At 50.8% G+C, this 17,898-nt stretch overlaps 1 protein-coding gene across 3 annotated transcripts in view; it reads left to right on the forward strand.

The window, feature by feature from the left end:
- Positions 1-17,898, forward strand: part of DLG5 (discs large MAGUK scaffold protein 5) — a 109,278-nt gene that overhangs the window by 44,801 nt on the left and 46,579 nt on the right. For all 3 annotated transcript variants that reach the window (XM_087824294.1, XM_087824296.1, XM_087824295.1), the window contains exons 3-5: positions 6,353-6,515; positions 8,375-8,518; positions 9,164-9,347. In XM_087824294.1, the coding sequence (XP_087680420.1) occupies positions 6,353-6,515; positions 8,375-8,518; positions 9,164-9,347 (491 nt within the window). The remainder of the gene's footprint in view (positions 1-6,352; positions 6,516-8,374; positions 8,519-9,163; positions 9,348-17,898) is intronic.

The raw sequence follows: 17,898 nt of genomic DNA on the forward strand, positions 1-17,898 counted from the left end.
GGGATGGACACAAACATTTAGGCCATAGTAGCAGAAAGGTAAGCTACTGGCCATTCTGCTCTGTGTAAAACAGAAAGAAACAAATCGCCCCGGGGAAGGAGCAGTTATTTATGATGAGGGGCGTCGGAGTGAGTTTCAGGGAAGAGGGGCCCTTAAGTTGGGCCTCCCAGGAATGGCTCTTCAGATGCAGGAGTGGCCAGGAAGCAATAGGCTGACTGTGTATCTCGGTTTGAGTTTCTGCCAGGTAGATCCTGAGTTTAGGACTTTAGAGCAAGTAGCTTATCTGGGAGGAGATCTGGGAGCTGGGCAAGGCTGCAGCTGCTGCATTGGAATCTAACCCCCTTTCACTCTAAGTCCTGGGAGGAGCTGAGCTGTGGGCCTGCACTGACCAGGGAGGGCGAGTCCCTGGGCTTCCATAGTTAGGGAGCGACCCTCTCTGCATTTCATCCATGGGTGATGCCTTTAAGTGCAGTGGCTACTGGAGAGCCAATTAAACAAGGAAGAAGCAGCTCCTCTGGCCATTAAATGCAGCTTTGGTCCAGAGAAGAGGTTCTCTGGCTTGATCAGGTACCAGGATCACCTGGAGGGGATCACCCCAGGGTTTCTGATCCAGGAGGTCTGGGTGGGGCCTGAAGTGAGCTTTCTCCTGAAGCCAAGGTGCTTTCAGAAGTATTGGCTCGGGCGTGGGACTGATTCCCCCATGGCTCTGGCCCTCCTGGCTGGAGACGAGGTTGGCTTGGATTGCTCTCTGCTGCCTGTGATGACCACGTCCTGCTGCGCCTTTGCTTCTCCCCTCACAGCCAGGGCCTAGAGGTGGCCAGAAAGTTTACCTGGGCATCCTCACGCCACCGGACCACTTTTGGCCAGTATCGACTTTCTCCTTGGCTTCTGGCACCATGGGCCCACAGGACTCTGAAGTTGAGTTGTGACCTGTCTACCTGTAAATAAGACTGAGGGGCAGCCTTTGGGGCTGGCTGGAGCATTGTGATGAGGGAGCCCAGGAGCCCAGGACAAAGGGGCTTATGGCCAAGAAGACCACCCAGCTGCCAGGCTGCTCACTGAGCCTCATGGTCCATGGGGGTGGCTACACCAGCTGGGGCGACCAGGAGGAGGAGTCAGGACTCTCGTGATGGAGAAGGGGCTCTGCTCCCTCTGCCTGCTCTGGTTCTGCTGCTGCTTCCTCTCACACCGAGGCCCAGATGAGTGGTGGCTCATTGTCGAGAATCCAGGGCCTTTGCCTGCTCTCCTGGAATCTTCCACCACCCCTTTTGGGGCTGTTTTAGTGTGATCCAAATCCCTTACCCCCTGAATCCCATCTTGGACACCAAAAGGGAAAAGAAAATCTGCCTTTTCAAGTGGGTTCCAGATTTGGAAAGATGAAGGGGTGCATGCAGCTGGGGAGAATGAACAGTTTGCATGTGAATCCAAGACAACTATACAGGATAGGAGACACAAAAAGGCGTTTGGCATTTTTTGGAGAACCCATTTTATTTTGCTTGTTGTTTAAAATGTTTATTATAACTTCAGTGACTGGAGAAGGGGCTCACAATCCACGTCTCACCAGTCACTCCACTCCTGGGATGATGGTTTCAGGTTAGGGCACCACAGGTGGTGTTTTTTTACTTAATTTTTTATTTTATTTTTAAAAAAATATATCTTTATTGATTTCAGAGAGAGGAAAGGAGAGGAAGAGAGGGAGATAGAAACATCAATGATGAGAGAGTCATTGATTGGCTGCAGCCCACAACCCGGGCATGTGCCCTGACCGGGAATCGAACCCCGATTGCCTGGATCCTAGGTCGATGCTCAATCGCTGAGCCACGCCCGGCCGGGCTACTTAATTTCTTAAAAGTCATATTTATTGAGGTATAAATTACATACAGTAACATTTCCCTTTAAGCATATAGTTCAATGAGTTGTAACAAACACATGCGATCATTTAACTACTGTCACAATTAAGATACAGAACAGCTCCTTCACCCGGAAAAGTTTCCTTCTGTGGCTTTGTAGTTTGCCTTTCCTCCTTCCACCCCCCAGTACCTGGCAACCACTGACCTCTTTTCTGTCTCTATAGTTTTACCTTTTCCTGAATATCATCAATGGAATCATACAGTGTGTAGCCTTCTGAGTCTGGCTTCTCTCACTTGGCGCATACTGCATTCGCGATCTCCCATGCTGTTGTGTGTATTGGTAGTTTGATCCGTACTCCAGTCCTTTTTATTGCTGCGTAGTATTCCACTGTAGACCCGTAATGCTGCTCTTTATCCATTCACCAGCTACTACAAACAGTTGTGTGCTGATGTTGCGTGAACATAAATTTTCATATCTCCTGTGTAAATACTTAGAGGAGGATTACTGAGTAGTGTGGTAAATGCATGTTTAACTTGATGAAACACTGCTAAAGTGTTTTCTAAGGTGGCTGTATCATTGTGTATGCCTACCAGCAGGGTTGGAGAAATCCAGTTTCTCTGCATCCTTGCCAGCATTCGGTGTTGCTACTTTTAAGTTTTAGCTGTTTGGTAGTGATAAAGGGACTCGATAGCTGTCTGCAATACTTGCAGGTCTATTGTGTAGAAAAGGAATTACAGTTGTACCTTGTGGCCCTTGGGGGTAGAGCTAGGGTCACTGGGGGGAAATAGAGAGAATCATTTTATGGGGAAAGATTAGATGGGCTTTGCTGTGAAGTAGTGAGCTCCCTCACTGGGGAAGAGTTTGAACATGGTGGCCATGTGGGGGATTTTGGCAACTATTTGGATGGGAGGACAGCATCATCTTCAAAACGCCTTTCAACCCTGAGATGCAAGTAAAAAGGGAAGAACTTAAAGTTGACTGGGATAGAGTGGATTTTCTGCAACACTTGCTGCTATTTTGGAGCTTTCTGGCTTAGCACATCGGGGGACTCTTCTCGAGGTCCCCAGTGGCCTCCTTTGTCCTGTGCCTTCCTTACTGCGAAAGGACAGGGGTGCCCAGGCGGCATTTCCCCTGGGCCTGAAGTTTGATGGCTTCTCAGGCCTGGGCCACACTGTTTGTGTTTCATGTACGCCCCAGGCTTTGGAGCAGCAGAAGGGGTGCAGGAGGTGCTCCTGACAGGAGGCTGTGTGGTGTTGGGGTTGAGGCCCTGGCTCTGGAGTTAGAGCTGAGTTTTGTGTGGGGTCCGCGGTTTTCCTAGCTGTGCAGTCTTTCTGGATGTCATTGTCTCATGGGTGATCATAGCACATACCTGGGCGGGTGCCGTGGGGACTAGGGATCAGGACGGAGTGTTCAGCACAGACCCCAGCACTAGGCTGTGGTGGGCAAACATCGCGCTCACTTCATTGTTTGCATGAGCGGCTGCCCCAGACCCTCGCAAGTGGCCTCACCCTGCTGGAGACTAGGACAGGAGGCCATGGCTGTGCATGGTGACAGAGCTAATGGTCCCCTGCTCTCTCTTGCTGCTTCTCTTCAGCTTCTGCAAAAGCCAAGGGCCCCACCTTCTGTTGCTTCATGTGTAAAATGGGGAGAAAATCCTTGATCTCCCTGGAGGCAGGTCGCTGCACCTGGTGGTGCTTTCAGTCCTGGAACCCAAGGTTTGCTGTTTCTCTGATACTTTGTGGACCTGAGCATAGCACAGAGCGGCCGTGCCCAGAGCATGGCCTGGTGTCCCAGAGGTCTCTTCAGGGGCTAGTGAGGTCAGAACTGTTTTCACAACGACACTTAGATGTCCCTCGCCTTTCCCAGACCCTCATCCTCTGCACACTGCACTGTGGGTGGGGTTTTCTGGAGGCTCCATCATGTGTGCAAAGCTGAGAGCAGCCACGGATGCGAGGCTCCAACTGTCTCTACTAAGACACCGACCGAACGGCATTATAAAGATGCAAGGCAGTGCTCCCCCCACCCCCCACTACTTTTTTTGTTTTGTCATGGAAAGGGTGGTTAGTTTTTCATTTAAAAAAATCTTATGTAATATGTAATAGGTGTTTGGTTATTTTAAAATTAGATTTTAAAAATTCTTAGTTTTAATTTCTAATCTGGTAGATAGTGTTAGATGGATATAATAACCCATATAAAGAAAAGCTCTTTGGAGTCCTTAGTCATTTTTAAGAATGTAAAGAGGTCCTCACATCAAAAAGTTTGCAAACTTTCAGGCTAAGACCTTGGGCTCTGGGCTCAGGTAGTTAGAGGAAGGTTCATTTCTGTCATCTGGCTCAGCAACTGGGGCATATTACTTAACCTGATAAGGTTTTGTGTCATGATCTATAAAATGGGAATAATAGCAGTATTTTCCTTAAGGGGATTGGATGGGATAATGTATGGAAAGCATTTCAAAAACTGCCAGGCACGAAGTGCTACTCATGGTTGTCATTTGGGAGGTAGTGGGTGTAGTGGCAAAGAGCATGTGCTCCGAGTCCAGGTGCCTGGGCTCATCCCAGGATGCCACTTGCTATTTGTGCAACTTTGAATGGATGACCTTGCTGGGCCTCAGTTTTTTCACCTGTAAGTGGGGGAGATAATATTAGTACCCACCTGGGGTTGTTGGGAAGGTGGAGTTAATGCCGGGGACATTTGGGTTGTCTGCTGTTGTGTGGGTTGGTCATGAACGTTGAAATCCCCCCTTTCTGGTGCTCTCTGCTCCTCTTCACCCCACTCACTTAGGTTTGTCAGTCTTCCACAGATAGCTTCCTCCTGGAGTTTAGGGGGTGAGTTGTAGGCATCTCCAGGAGCCTCACTCATGAGAGCTGCGCAAGTTACTGCAAATCAGGTGACAGTGAAGACCTGGCCCTGGGCTAAACCTCATAAAAGTGACTTCATTTGCCAGAAGAGAAAGAAGTTATACAGCCCACACAGAGCTGTGACTGGCCTTTCTCTAAACTCACGTGGTGGGGCAGGGGTGAAGGTGCAGGGTGTTTTGGGGAAAGGTGAGGGAAGGCTTCTCAGGCTGTGGTGTAGAACCATGTGGGGAGGGAGATGCTTGTGGGAAGGGCTGGGCCAGGCCCCGCCTTAGAGAACGTTCTGGCCCCAGAGGTCTGGCCTGGAGTACAGGAATCCCGGTGGGTTTGGTGTGGTGGTTTTAAAAGAACTTCCAGGGGTACTTCCAGGGGTACTAGATTTAGGTTGTTGGGGAACCAGCTTTGGGTAACGGGAGCTGAGAGTGTGAGGCTCCTACCACAGACCATGGTAGAGCTGGTCACTCACAGTGTGGTCCTCCCCATCCTCCCTGGCACTCCTGGAAGACACAAGGCCACACTGGAGTCCTGTCTTTTGTCTTGGCGGGGATGCTTGGTTTGCACGAACAGTTAGCCAACAAGGATCAGTGCAGGGGTCAGGGGTCAGGATGGCAGAGTCAGAGACCTGCATTTGCCCTTTGCACATTCTAGAGCTACTGGGAGACGAGTGCTGTGCCCCTGGGTGAGTCAGCCTCCTGGGTGACAGCTATAAAATGGGGTGGCTGCTCCCAGTTCCTGACCCCACCTTGGCTCTCTGAGGGTTAGGGGGGATCTCAAGTGAGCATATGGACAGAGTTAAATATAAAAGCAGCATGGCTTCATCTCTTTCCCAGACGTTTGAGTGAGGGGCTCTCTTTTTAGAAACGGATTTGGGTCTTGTCAGAGGTGCTGGTGGGGGCCACTGTTCTGTAGTAATAGCAGAAGGTACAGGGTTCCCTTCAGGACACGTCTAGTCCTGGGCACAGGCGCTGAGGGCCCAATGTGGGCTGGGCCACCAGAGCCCCTGGGACTTACCTGCGTCAGGTCTCACTTACCTTAGCCGTGGGCAGCTCTCCCTGACAGCCGCCTCCAAGCCGCACACCTGGGCTGTTGGGGCAGGTCCTTCAGGCAGCTGGGTGGCTTGGAAAAGGGAGCTGTATGGAGGGTCCAGCCCTGGTCAGGGGAGGATGGGGACACAGTCCTTGGGCCCCAGCTTTGGAGCCAGCCACCTTGGTCCTCGGGAGCTCCACTGGGTTCCAGCCGGATCTTCCTCCTCAGGCCATATCTTCTGCTCTGCTCAGGGCTCAGATCGGCCTCTCCAGGCTCGGGGTGCGTGACAGTCGGTGTTGCCGACTGGGCGAGGTCGCTAGGGTTAGGGCCAAAAGGGCTTCTTCCTGGAGGTGCCGCAGCTGGGCTGGGAAGAGAGGAGGTTCTCTGCCAGGCCCGGGAGAGAGGGAGGGCCAGTGCTTCGGTGCTGGAGCCAGACTGCCTGAGCCGAGGCCTTTGTTTCACCTGCTCTCTGACTCGGTGGGGTCGCCTGTGAAAGGGGATGCCGGCAGGATATACCTGGGACGGCCGTTGGGCGTACTAATGCAAGCCAGGTCGGAACGGTGCCTGGCAGCTGGTGACGCTCTACAGGCCAGTTCACCGTGTTGTGTTCCTCCCGCCAGGAACCACCGGGAAGGCGCCGTCCCCGCCGCCCCTGCTCACTGACCGCCAGGTGAATGAGAAGGTGGAGAACCTCTCCGTCCAGCTGCGGCTCATGACGCGAGAGAGGAACGAGCTGCGGAAGCGCCTGGCCTTCGCCACTCACGGGACCACCTTTGACAAGAGGTAGTGATTGGCCAGCTCCCCTGCCCAGCACTCACCAACCTGCCGGTGGCAGACAGGGCTTATAGTCCTGATGCCATCGCCATCCCCTCCCCACCTGGGGGTCCTTAGCTCCTGGGGGAGGGGCACAGGCCTGTTCTGCTTCCTCCAAATGAAAATTGGAGCCCGTGGCCTGAATCACACAACTCGAGGATTGAAAGGTGTGGGTGTATCTGTCGTACATTTAGCCTGACAGTGGTGTGCGTGCGTGCGTGTGTGTGTGTGTGTGTGTGTGTGTGGCAGAAGAGCCTGGCGTTTGCCTCTTAGCCTTTCAGTTGGCCTTGCAGATGATAGTTCAGTGGCAGCAGCTATAGGGCCTGCTCCTACCTTGGTACCTCCTCACTGGTTGGTTGGATGCCTTGAGCTCATCACAACCACCCTCTAAGCCTCTGCCTTCCAGCCCCAAGAGAGTATATTTCCCTCTTTATCCCCGCTGCTGCTGGGTGCAGCCCCTGCCCTAGTAGAGATCGCCATCTCATTGCTGAGCCCTTGCCTTCGCCTGTCCACCTGTGTGTGTGTGTGTGTGTGTGTTTCTGTCTGTCTGTCTCTGCATGTGTGCATGTGTCACTGTCTCCCAGAAGACCCCAGCCTGCCACCTATTGGGTGGATATTTATGTGGTTTGTAAACATATTAACTGTACCCTGCCATATATGTGTTTTAGGAAGGGTATATTCCACCTGGCTTCTTTGTTTTGAAGGAAATCTGTGCTTCTTTAGTCAGGGAAGGGCAGGCCGAAGGGTGGGGCAGGGGGAGAGGCTTGACCCACCTGCATGACCCAGGGGGCTTCATGGAGGAGGAGGAGGGATGCAGAGGGTTTATCTTTCCAGGAGGCGCTGGAGGGGTCCTGAGTGGTTTACCTCTTCCCTTTAGAGCATCAGGGGTGCGCCTCGTTTTGAGGATGTTTCCTCTGGGGGAAGTGTCAGCGCTGCAAGCCTGCTCCTGAGGTTGCTCTGATGAGGATATGCCCCAGTCAGGTGGCACAAAAGGCAGTGCCAGTGAAGACATGGAGCACTAGAGTGCGTGTTGTCCATGGTCGCTTTCAAGCTACCAAAGCAGAGTGTGTGGTTGTATAGCAACCATGTGGCCAGCAAAGCCTACAGTGTTTACTGTGTGGCCCTTTACAGAAGAGGGTTGCTGATGCCTGCTCTAGGGCAGGGGTTCTCAAACTTGGGCATGCACTGCAGTCACCCAGAGGACTTGTTGAAGCACAGATTGCTAGTTAGCCTGCCCTCCCTCCCTCTATAGTGCCTGATTCAGGAGGTCTGGGCTGGCCTGACAATTTGCATTTCTAACAAGTTCCCAGATGATACCAATGCTGCAGGTCCCAGAACCCCACTTTGAGAACCACTGCACCCCACCACTGTTCTCAACTTTGGCTGCACACTGAAATCCCCTGGGGAGTTAAAAAAAAAAAAATCCTGATGTCTGAGTCCCACCCCAGAGGTGCTGATGTAATTGGCCTGGGGATTTTAATGTATACCCAGGATTGAGAATCACTGGTCCAAAGAGAGAAGAAACTTAACACAGGTTTCTGGTGGACCCACTGTGTGTGCAGGTTTGTCACAAGGTCTCCTGGAAGCTCCTAGGTGGTACATTCTCAGCTCTCCAGACCTATGCTGGGAGCTCAGGCAACTGAGGGTCCCTCCGTCCTGGGGATTCTGATTCCGTTGGCCTGTGTGCAGTCAGGGCATCTTCGCTTAACAAACATCCAGGTGGTTGTGGCATGTAGGGAGCCGCTAGGTTGGAGTGACCTACGGCATGGCTTCTGAGGGGAAGAGACATTCCTTGCAGTGTGTTCATGGTGTGTTTGCTGTCTGCCCAGGCCTTACCACAGGCTGAACCCCGACTATGAGAGGCTGAAGATCCAGTGTGTGCGGGCCATGTCGGACCTGCAGAGCCTGCAGAACCAGCACACCAATGCCTTGAAGAGGTGTGAGGAGGTGGCCAAGGAGACCGACTTCTACCAGTGAGTGGCAAGGGCCCCAGCATCCACCGGATGGCTGCCTCTTACCCTTCCTTATTTCTGGACTTGGAGCTAGGCCTCCGGGTTCTAGTCCCGCCTCTGCCATGTAGCAAGCAGTGTGCCTTCAGCAGGTGGGCTCGTGGCCTCAGTTTTCCTAAGTGTGAGGTGAGGCTTTTACCCCTTCACAGTATCTTGAAGCCTCAGAAGCAGGGTAGGTCAGACAGTGACTGAGAACATGAGCTAGGGGTCCAGGCAGAGCCCTGGGATTCTTGGTCGCTGTCCAGGGGCTTTGCTGCAGTTCTTGCCACAGGAGAGGCAGATGTAGCATGGTCCCTTTTGTCTCCTGATGTCCCTCTGAGGGTGTTTGCCTGTCCACCTGCTGATGTTCGTTCAGGTTTTAGTACCTCAGTACTTGGAGGTACCAGGTAGGACCCCCCCCGTATATGCACTGTTTTTGGTGTCAGGTTTTTAACAAGTGGCTTGGGTCCTTCTGGCACCCGGCCGACAGCAGGCTTTGGCCTGCCCCTGAGTGCTGGGGACCTAGCTTCTGTGGCTCCTCGGCTGGTATATCAGGAGTATTGGACCCTGGAGGGGCTGGCGATGTGGGGGTGGGGGAGCTGTCTGGGGCTCACTTGGGGGGTGTTTCAGTACACTCCACAGCCGGCTCCTGAGCGACCAGACCCAGCTGAAGGACGACGTGGACATGCTGAGGCGGGAGAATGGGCAGCTGCTGCGGGAGCGGAACCTGCTGCAGCAGTCGTGGGAGGACATGAAGCGGCTCCACGAGGAGGACCAGAAGGAGATTGGTGACCTCCGGGCTCAGCAGCAGCAGGTAGAGCCGGGCTGGGTGCCTGGGTGCAGGCCAAGGTCAGTCGCCCGCCCACCCACACAACCACACACCCATCCACACCCCCACCCCCACCCATTCACTCATCAACCCACCTGATCACCTAGCAAGTATTTCTGGAGCGTCTGCCTCATGTGAGTCACTGGGATGGATATATGTGAGCAGACACTCAGCCCCTGTGCTCTTGGACCCTGCAGTCCCATGAGGGAGACAAATGTTAATCAAATAATCTCACGTATCTGTGTATCATTATGAATGTTGCAAGGAAGAGGTGCTGTGCAGTGTGTACCAGGAACTAGACTTACTCCAGGGCTTGGGGGTCTGGGCGTTTGTAGCTTCTTTCCTTTGTATGGATCACATGAGATTGCAGATAGAGAGAGCTTGGAAATTTTAAAGCCCTGTGTAGACATGAGATGAAGCAGTTACCATCGTTGTTTTGGGTGGGAGTGTGGCCTGGTGCTCTTGCTCCTCTCTGCATTACAAGTTAGTTGCTTTGCTTTGCTCAGCTCTTGTTGCACACTGACAAAGGCCTGAGGAGCAGGCCACTCAGAACCCTGGCTTGCTGTGAGTGATGTTGGCCCCTCCTCCTCTTGGAACTGCCCTGGCCGCCCAGGGATATGGCAGGGCTGATGGCGTGCTCTGTGTCCACAAATGGCTGGGTGTGTGGGGTTGGAAGGCAATCCCAGGAAGAGGCAGAGCGTTCTCCAAGCTCTGCAGCATGGGTCTGATTAGGCAGAGAGCCCCTTCCCCATTAGAATCATTTATGGTTCCCTGAGTTAAAGCATTGTGAAACTATGAACCAAGTTACAGAAGAGTTAAGTACAGTGCAGAGAAATCCCCCCCTTATCATTCAAGAGTAAGTTGCCAGCCTGATGCCCTATCGCCCCTGAACATACTAACGCAGACTTCTTACAAACCAGGATGTCCTCTGTAACAGCAATGTAAGCATCGTCGGGAAGTTCACGTACAAACTACTATCAAGTCATCAGACCCCTTTGTGTTTTGCTAGTTGTCTCAATAGTGTCTTTAGTAGGAAAATGACCCTGTTGAGAATAAAGCATTTGTATTCACTTGTCACATCTCTTAGGTCTTTTTACCTCTGGATCAGTTCCCCTGACTTTGACCTGCATGACTTTGATGCTTTGGAAGATTACAGGCCAGGTGTTTCGTAGGCTGTCCCTCCACCTGGATCTGGGCGAGCCTCACCCAGGCAGCCTTTGTGCACCTTAGGAAGTGACGCTGCCTTCTTCTCTTTGCGTCCTGGTGATTGGGACTTGGCCTTATACGGCCTGTCACTGATGAAGTTCACTTTGATCACTTGACTCAGGTGGTGTCTCCAGGCTTCTCAACTGTAAAGTTACTGGTTTTCCTTTTGTTTACCTACCTACCTACCTATTTACTCATGGTTTACTGTTTTTTTCAGTGGGCTGCAGACCACGTGGCCGGCAGGAGCCCCATCACAGTTGCTTCTCCGTTTCCTTGCACTCTCCTCATTCTGAGTGTTTCCTTGCCCTATGGCACGAGATGCTCCAAGCTCATTTTATAACTTCCCTGCCCTTATCCTGGAAAATCAGCCATTTCTCCAAAGAGTCCTCACCCCTTTTAGTGGAGAACGGTATTTAGCAGAAGATCTGAATGCTGGGTGTGCTCATAGCTATCGTGGTGTCCCTGCTCCCAGGCCCTCTCGGCGGACAGAGTAGGTACATCAGCACACGCCTTGGTCCCCACTCTTACACCTCTATACTTACGTCTCTCTCCCTCCCCTGTGTCTCTGTGTCTGTGCCTGTATCTTCATTGCGTAACACATATCAAAAACCACCCGTTCACCTAACACTTGCGGTTCCAGTCCCATACTGCAGCACCGCAGGGGTCATCCTCACTTTCTCTCTCTGTTTTTGTAACTCCCTTTACAGCAGTGTGAAACCTGGTTCCTATTCCTATTATTCTTAATCTGTTTATTGTCGTGGTTGGTGCCCCACCATGCAGTCCCCTTCTCACCCTTTTGGGCCCTCAGGCCGCATGCGTTCCCTCCCCCAGGCCTCACCTCCGCCTGCCCGCCCCCAACCTGTGCAGCCCGATGCCCACTCGGGGCCACGAGAGCCACGTACCGACCATGCCCCCCCCCGCCCCCCCGCTCGGCCTCATTCATGGCTATCGGGTCAAATTATTCAGAAAGGGGAAGAGCAGGGCTTTTAAAAACTTTTATCCTCCTTTTTTTTTTTTATTGGAAAATGAATATGCATTTTAGTAATAAAAGAACCCAACAGTATACACATTTGGAAAGTGAAAAGTAGAATTCTTCCTGTTGTCTCACTCGCGTGAGTGCACTACCAGAGAAAAGTCTGAGATTTTTATGTGCACATAGAGCCCTTGTATCGTGTTAGTTTAGGAACCATACATTTGTTTTGCTGCTGACATTGTTTTCTTGCTGATACAGATGGTGCGCATCTTTCTGTTTCAGGACAAATTCCACTTTGTTTGTCACGGCTGCAGAGTGTGGAGTCTCAGAGAAGCACCGTGATTGCCGTGATTGGTTTAACCAGTCCCCTGTTCACTGACTCCTGGGCTATTTTCAGTATTTTCCCATTTAAACTGTATTCTATTGAAGAATTGACTTCCGTCTTGGTCTTCTTTCTGTGATCTATGTTGAAGTCCTGTGTGGAATTCCCAGTGCAGGCTCAGGGAGGGACCCTAAGGTGATATACCTGGACTTATCCTACGTCGTCTTTGTGAGCCTTCCGATTAGGGAACTTGGTTGTGTGGGGTCAGGTGTGGAGGCAGGAGCTGGTGGGCCCTGATGGAGCCTTGGTAACGGGAACATTTGTGGGAGGGGAGGTGCTTGCAGGCCAGGGCAGCAGGAGCCCAGCTGCAGTCTCCCTGCTGGACCTGCACTCGGGACACTCCCCTTGCCCCCCTGCTGCCTGGTCTCAGGGAAGCTGCTTCAAAACACTTTCCTTTCCTTCCCCATCCCTTGAGCAGTTCCAGGAATGGGGCTGGTGCTGGGGGAGCCTTGCTTAGGGATGGAGTGAGGCCCCGAGGGGAAAGTGCTATACCAGCCTGTGGTTGGCACCATGTCGAATGCACTGAGTTTCCCTGCAGAGACCCTTCCACCTGCATGTTCATGGAGCTCCCTAGAGCAAAGGGTTGACTGTGGGTTTTCCGTTGTTTAGAAGCAAACCGTTTTTACCCCAGAAGAAATCCTCTGCAGAAATCCAGTGTGTGAGGCAGGTAAGGATGAGCTGCTGTGGTGGGCCAGGGCACAGGATCAGTCACAGAAGTCCATGCTATTATATGATTCCATTCACATGACGTGTCCGGAACAGGGAAATCTATGGAGACAGGACGGATGGGTGGGAGCCTGGGGCTGGGGGCTGGGGGGATGGACAGTGGCCGCTAATGGATCCTGGTTTCTCTTTGGGGTGATGAAAATGTTCTGGAATTAGATAGTGGTAGTTGCTGCTCAACCTTGTGACTATACCAAACCACTGAATTGTGCACTTTAAAGGGTGAACTGTATGATATGAGAATTATATCTCAAAATAAAAAACCTCCAGTTATCACCTTGTCGTAAAAAATATCTGCCCTCATGAGGAGTAAAATTTTATTGCCTCCTGTTCTCCATCTCCCCTTAGGCCTTTGGCAGTTTGTACAAACAGCCAGACTGAGATGAGCCCCTCCCACCCCACCTTTCCTGTCCTTCCCACAATGGTGTGGGAAGGTCCCCCCCATCCTAGTCCTGTTCTCCTTTCTTTTCCTATAGCTGTGACCCCTGGAGGGGGGGAGTTTATTATCGTTGTCAGTGAGTTTCCCTAGTTCTGTTCAGCTGGACCCGTGCCCCTTACCATGTGCCACCTTGGGACCCCCCACTAGGAGAGGAGGCACGGCTGCCTCGGGGGTGGGGTGGGGGCGGGGGTGGATCTCTGAGCTGCCAGGGCCACCTGCTGTCCCCAGCCTGGGCCTTCTCACCCTAACCAGGTCTGGGATAGGTGCCTGGGCTGAGTAAAGCTCAGGCCTTGGGTAGGTCAGCAGCAGAGGAAGCAGGGAACATGGGGGTGGCCGCAGGCTTCCTCCCCACGGGGCCTGAGGGCAAAGGTTGACCTTGCTGGACAAGGCTGGTTTTGTTGCCCGGTTCCTCCCACGCCTTGTTAACTTGAAGAGGCCCTTGCGGGGTAAATGGTGCTGTTTGACTTGCTTGTTTGCTTGAGGGATTTGTGGGGCTCCCAGCCCTCTGCATGATTTATCTCTGAGGAAATGAGGCAGCCCTGGGTGGGGGTGGGGGTGCGGTGCCACAGACAGGGGCCTGGGCCTCTCCGACTTGAGAGCAGCAGACAGGTGATCTTTCGTGTGTGTGTGTGTGTGTGTGTGTGTGGTTGCAGTGTGGCAATTCCATCTCCAGGGTACCTTGGTCAGAATGCGCCATCTGAATTCATGTTTGGGTCAGAAATGTCCCAGAGATCCTGGGCAGAGGTTGCCAAACTTGGGTGGGGGTGCAGTGTAGAGGATATTTTTACATTGTCTTTCTTTATGACAATAATGCATATTCTTTGGTTAAAAAAAAGAAGAAAACATCAGACAACAGTGAAGTCTCCCCCCATCCCAGGGAACCCCCCTCGAGATGACTGACTGCTCTGAACCACTGGGTACATCCCTGTAGACATTTCTGTCATGCTAAACATAAAAATTTTATTTTATGCCATCTGCCTTTTTTCAAATCTTATATCATAGGTCTCTCTATATTTTCGCTAAATTTGGAACCTCAACAAGATATTTCATAGTTTAGTTGTCAATAATTTATCTACAGCTTCTGTGTGTGTTGAGAATCTTGTTTGTCTCCACTTTTTCCTATTCCAGATGGTTTTTCTAGCGAGCACACTTACATAGGTCCTCATGCTCCTTTGTGCAGGCCTGACAAGGTTGATTCTTAGAGGTCAAGTCACAGGGTCCAAAGCATTGCTCTTCTTTTTCAATAGGTTCTGCTAATTTATTTGGGAACCACAAAAGGCCCCAGGAGGCTTCTCTCACCACTTCCTGGCTCTGTCCCGTCTTTAAATATACTTTCTTCTTTGGTGATTCATGAAAATTTACTTATTTTTCCAGATATCCCAGGAAAGGGGCTTTGTAGCCTCTGAAGGGCGTGCCTCACAGAGACCCAGAGAGAACGGGTGTTTCTGACCAGGGTGGAGAGAGACACAGGCAATTGTGTTGGTCTCCCTGTGGGGAGCCGCTTGGGCTGTGGCTGTCTTGCTGTGTGGGTGGACCTGACCCCCGACTTTGTGCCTCCCTTGTGCCATTTCTATCCCCTCCTCACAGGCCCCCCTTGCTCACAGTCTGGAGGGGAGGCATCTCTAAAGACTGCTGCCAGCCTGAGATGAGAAGTTTGCTGCCATTCTCATTTGAGCATCTGGGCCAAGTTTCAATATTCTCTCTCTCTCAGACTTCCACTGTAGCCTTAGCTGCGAAGCTAACATTTAATTGTTATTGTGCATGCGTGTGTGTGTGTGTGTGTGTGTGTGTGTGTGTGTAACTTCCTGCTAAGAACGTAATCTAATGATGAAAAGGAAAAAAGTCTAGACTAATAATTTAGTTTTTCAACTCTCTGGAGTTAACAGTGGCTGTGCTTTCCCCAGATCTCTTCAGATGCATTTGATTACCTTTGCCAGGCATGACTCTGAGCCCTGCTTGTAGAGAAAGTTGGGAAATGTGTGGGGGCCCTTGAGCCTCTTTGAACATGTGGATACTGTTTTGTGGGAAGAGGGTTATTCTGCGTGACTCGAGGGCTAGCTGAGAACTAGAGGTTAGAGGTTGGGGAAGATCGATTTCAGCTCAAGATTGGCCAGACCTTGTCATGCAGTTTCTGCCTGTGGAATGGGTGGAGCCGTGGCCCAAACGGCGCAGGGTATCGGCCTGATCTCCCTTGGGTCCCTCTGTTCCTGGATCCCACCATGTTGTCACAGGTGGGTAAAGCATTGGAAAGGATCTCTGGGTCTGCTCTGGGGTTTTCCCTGACCAACCCTGTCTCACTGGGAACTGGTTACCCATCTGCCCTGATGGTTCCTGGGATGTCAGGCGCTGACCCAAGCTCCTCGTGGTTAGGGCGTTGGGAGGACTATTTACCCATGAAGAAAGGTCAAGCCATGGCCTAGACTCCAGATTCTGTTGCAGAGGTGGGGGTGGGCTCTGCTGGGCCAACGTCCCGAACAAGGTCTTTGTTTGCGTCATTTCAAGGCCACCTTTAAAATTAGTTTGTTTTTTAGTGAAGCTTGGAGGGTAGGCCTGCGGGAGAGCATTTGACTGGCCTGCGCAGGGCTGCCACCTTGCGGCGGACTCCGGGAATGACAGCAGTGCCTTTGTTCCGCCGCGAACCGCTTGAATCCTTTGGAGACGTTGAGGTTCTCACCTGGCTTAGGGGATGTTTAGAAAGTAAAAAATTTGAAATAGTTTTTAACTGAAATGTTTGAGGCACTGCCCACACGTCAGTCAGGGCAATCCTTTCTAGAAGCTGGACCTTTTCCAGATGTGAGTGGAAGGCACCAATTGACCCGGGAGCCAGGAGAGCTCTCCACTGGCTCCGTGTGTCCGGGGCAGCTGTGGACACGTCCTTGTGGGTGCCCTTCATATCTCTCGGTGATGGGCACTGTGTCAGGCGATGTCCTTAGCGTCCTCCAGCCATCACCTCCTGCACTTAGACAAATTCAGGTGTCCTCGCTTTGTCCTGTGCTCAGGGACCCAGGTCTCATTTGTCCGGTGATTTATGGAAAAGAGGGATGCGTTTCCATCCTGTACCATACACAAAAATGTATTCCGAGTAGTTTAAGGATTTAAATGTAAAAAGTAAACTAATACTTTTAAAATAATAGACTATCTTCCTGATCTCAAGGTAGGAAGTAAAGAACTTTTGAAATAAAACTACCAAAGCTCAAACCATAAAGGAAATGATTGACAGGTTTTATAGTATTAAAATGTGAAAGTCTAGTATAATGAAGACACTACAAGAAAATTTAAAAGCCACATATTGGGAGAAGATATCTGTAATAAATATAACTGGGAAAGGGTTCGTACCTGGAATTCAGAAATAAACCCTACAAAAAGAAAGGAAGAGAGCAAGGTAGAGAAAATGTGTGTAGTCAATAAACACGAGGATTGCTCTCTTTTTAGTAGTCAGAATGCGAGTTTAAAAACAGGGATCTTATTTTTTTGTCCATGAGATTGACAGTACTTTAAAACATTTGACTGTTTCACAATAGCCAAGAGGTGGCATCAACCCAAGAGCCCTTTGTTGATGAAAGGATAGACAAAAAGCAGCTCGTACTTGCAGTGGGATGCTACTCATCCTTAAAAGGAAGGGAAGTCTGTCACATGCCTCAACACAGGTGAACTTCGAGGACATTATGCTAAATGAAATCAGTCACAAAAATATTAACAGTGTGTGATTCAGTTCATATGAGGCGTATACCTACAGTAGTCAGATTCATAAAAACAGAAAGTAGGGTGGTGGTGCCCAGGGGCTTGGGGGAAGGGTGAGATGGGGACTTGTTGTTTCGTGGGGACAGGGCTTCAGTTGGGCAAGGTGAAAAAGTTCTGGAGATTGGTGGGTTGCACCATACTGTGAATATACTTAACACTACTGAAATGTACACTTAGAAATGTTAAAAATGATTAAGACAGTTGTCTGTGTATTTTAGCACAATTAAAAACTAAAAGAAAAATCTGACTCTGAAATCTTGGTGAGACTGTTGAGGACAGTAACTCCCCAAACTTGGCCCCCAGCTGGTGGTAGGTCATACATCGGTGGAGCAATTTGATGCTGTCCAGAAAGTGTGAAAAAGCCCATATCCCCACACTTGGCCGCTCTACTTCTAGGGAGAAATCTCACAGGTGTGGGAGAGGAGACGTGCACAGCAGTGTTCATGGCGTTATCACATATAACATCCCCCCAAAAAACACTCCCAATGGAGACAATGTAAATGTTCATCAGACAGAAGGAGGGTGTGTGATGTGTTCATGTAGTGAAATGCTGCCTGCAAGACCTGCCTAAATCTCAAAGGCAGCATTAAGTGAAGGAAGCACACGTACGATACCATTAGAAAATCATAAATAACACACTGTGCGTGGAGGTGGTTGACTGCAAGCTTCGGGGAGATTCATTCTGAGGGGAGGAGAGGGAATGGGATAAGCAGGGTGCATGGGGCCTTTAGCAGCACCAGTAATATTGTGTTTCTTTGAAAAACAATTTAACACATAGGACAAGATGTTGAGATTAGAGCTAAGTGTTGGGTACTTAAAATTTTGTTACTTTATTTGCTGCGCTTTTCTGTATGTTCGGGAGATAGTGGGGTTTTTTGTTTGTGTGTTTGCTTTTCAAAGACCAACTGGTAGAGTGGGGCTCAGTCTTTTTTCTGCCGTTTCTCAGCGTGGGTCCTGTGTGCAGCAGTGAGGCATTTGTACAGAGCAGTGGAGAGTTTAACTGCCCAGGGAACCTCTGTGCTAGAGGAGTTTCAGATTTTGGTGTCCTTGTAAGATTTCCTTTGAAGAAAAA

This window comes from Miniopterus natalensis, chromosome 14 (genome assembly GCF_054644295.1).
Source record: "Miniopterus natalensis isolate mMinNat1 chromosome 14, mMinNat1.hap1, whole genome shotgun sequence".
NCBI lineage: Eukaryota > Metazoa > Chordata > Mammalia > Chiroptera > Miniopteridae > Miniopterus > Miniopterus natalensis.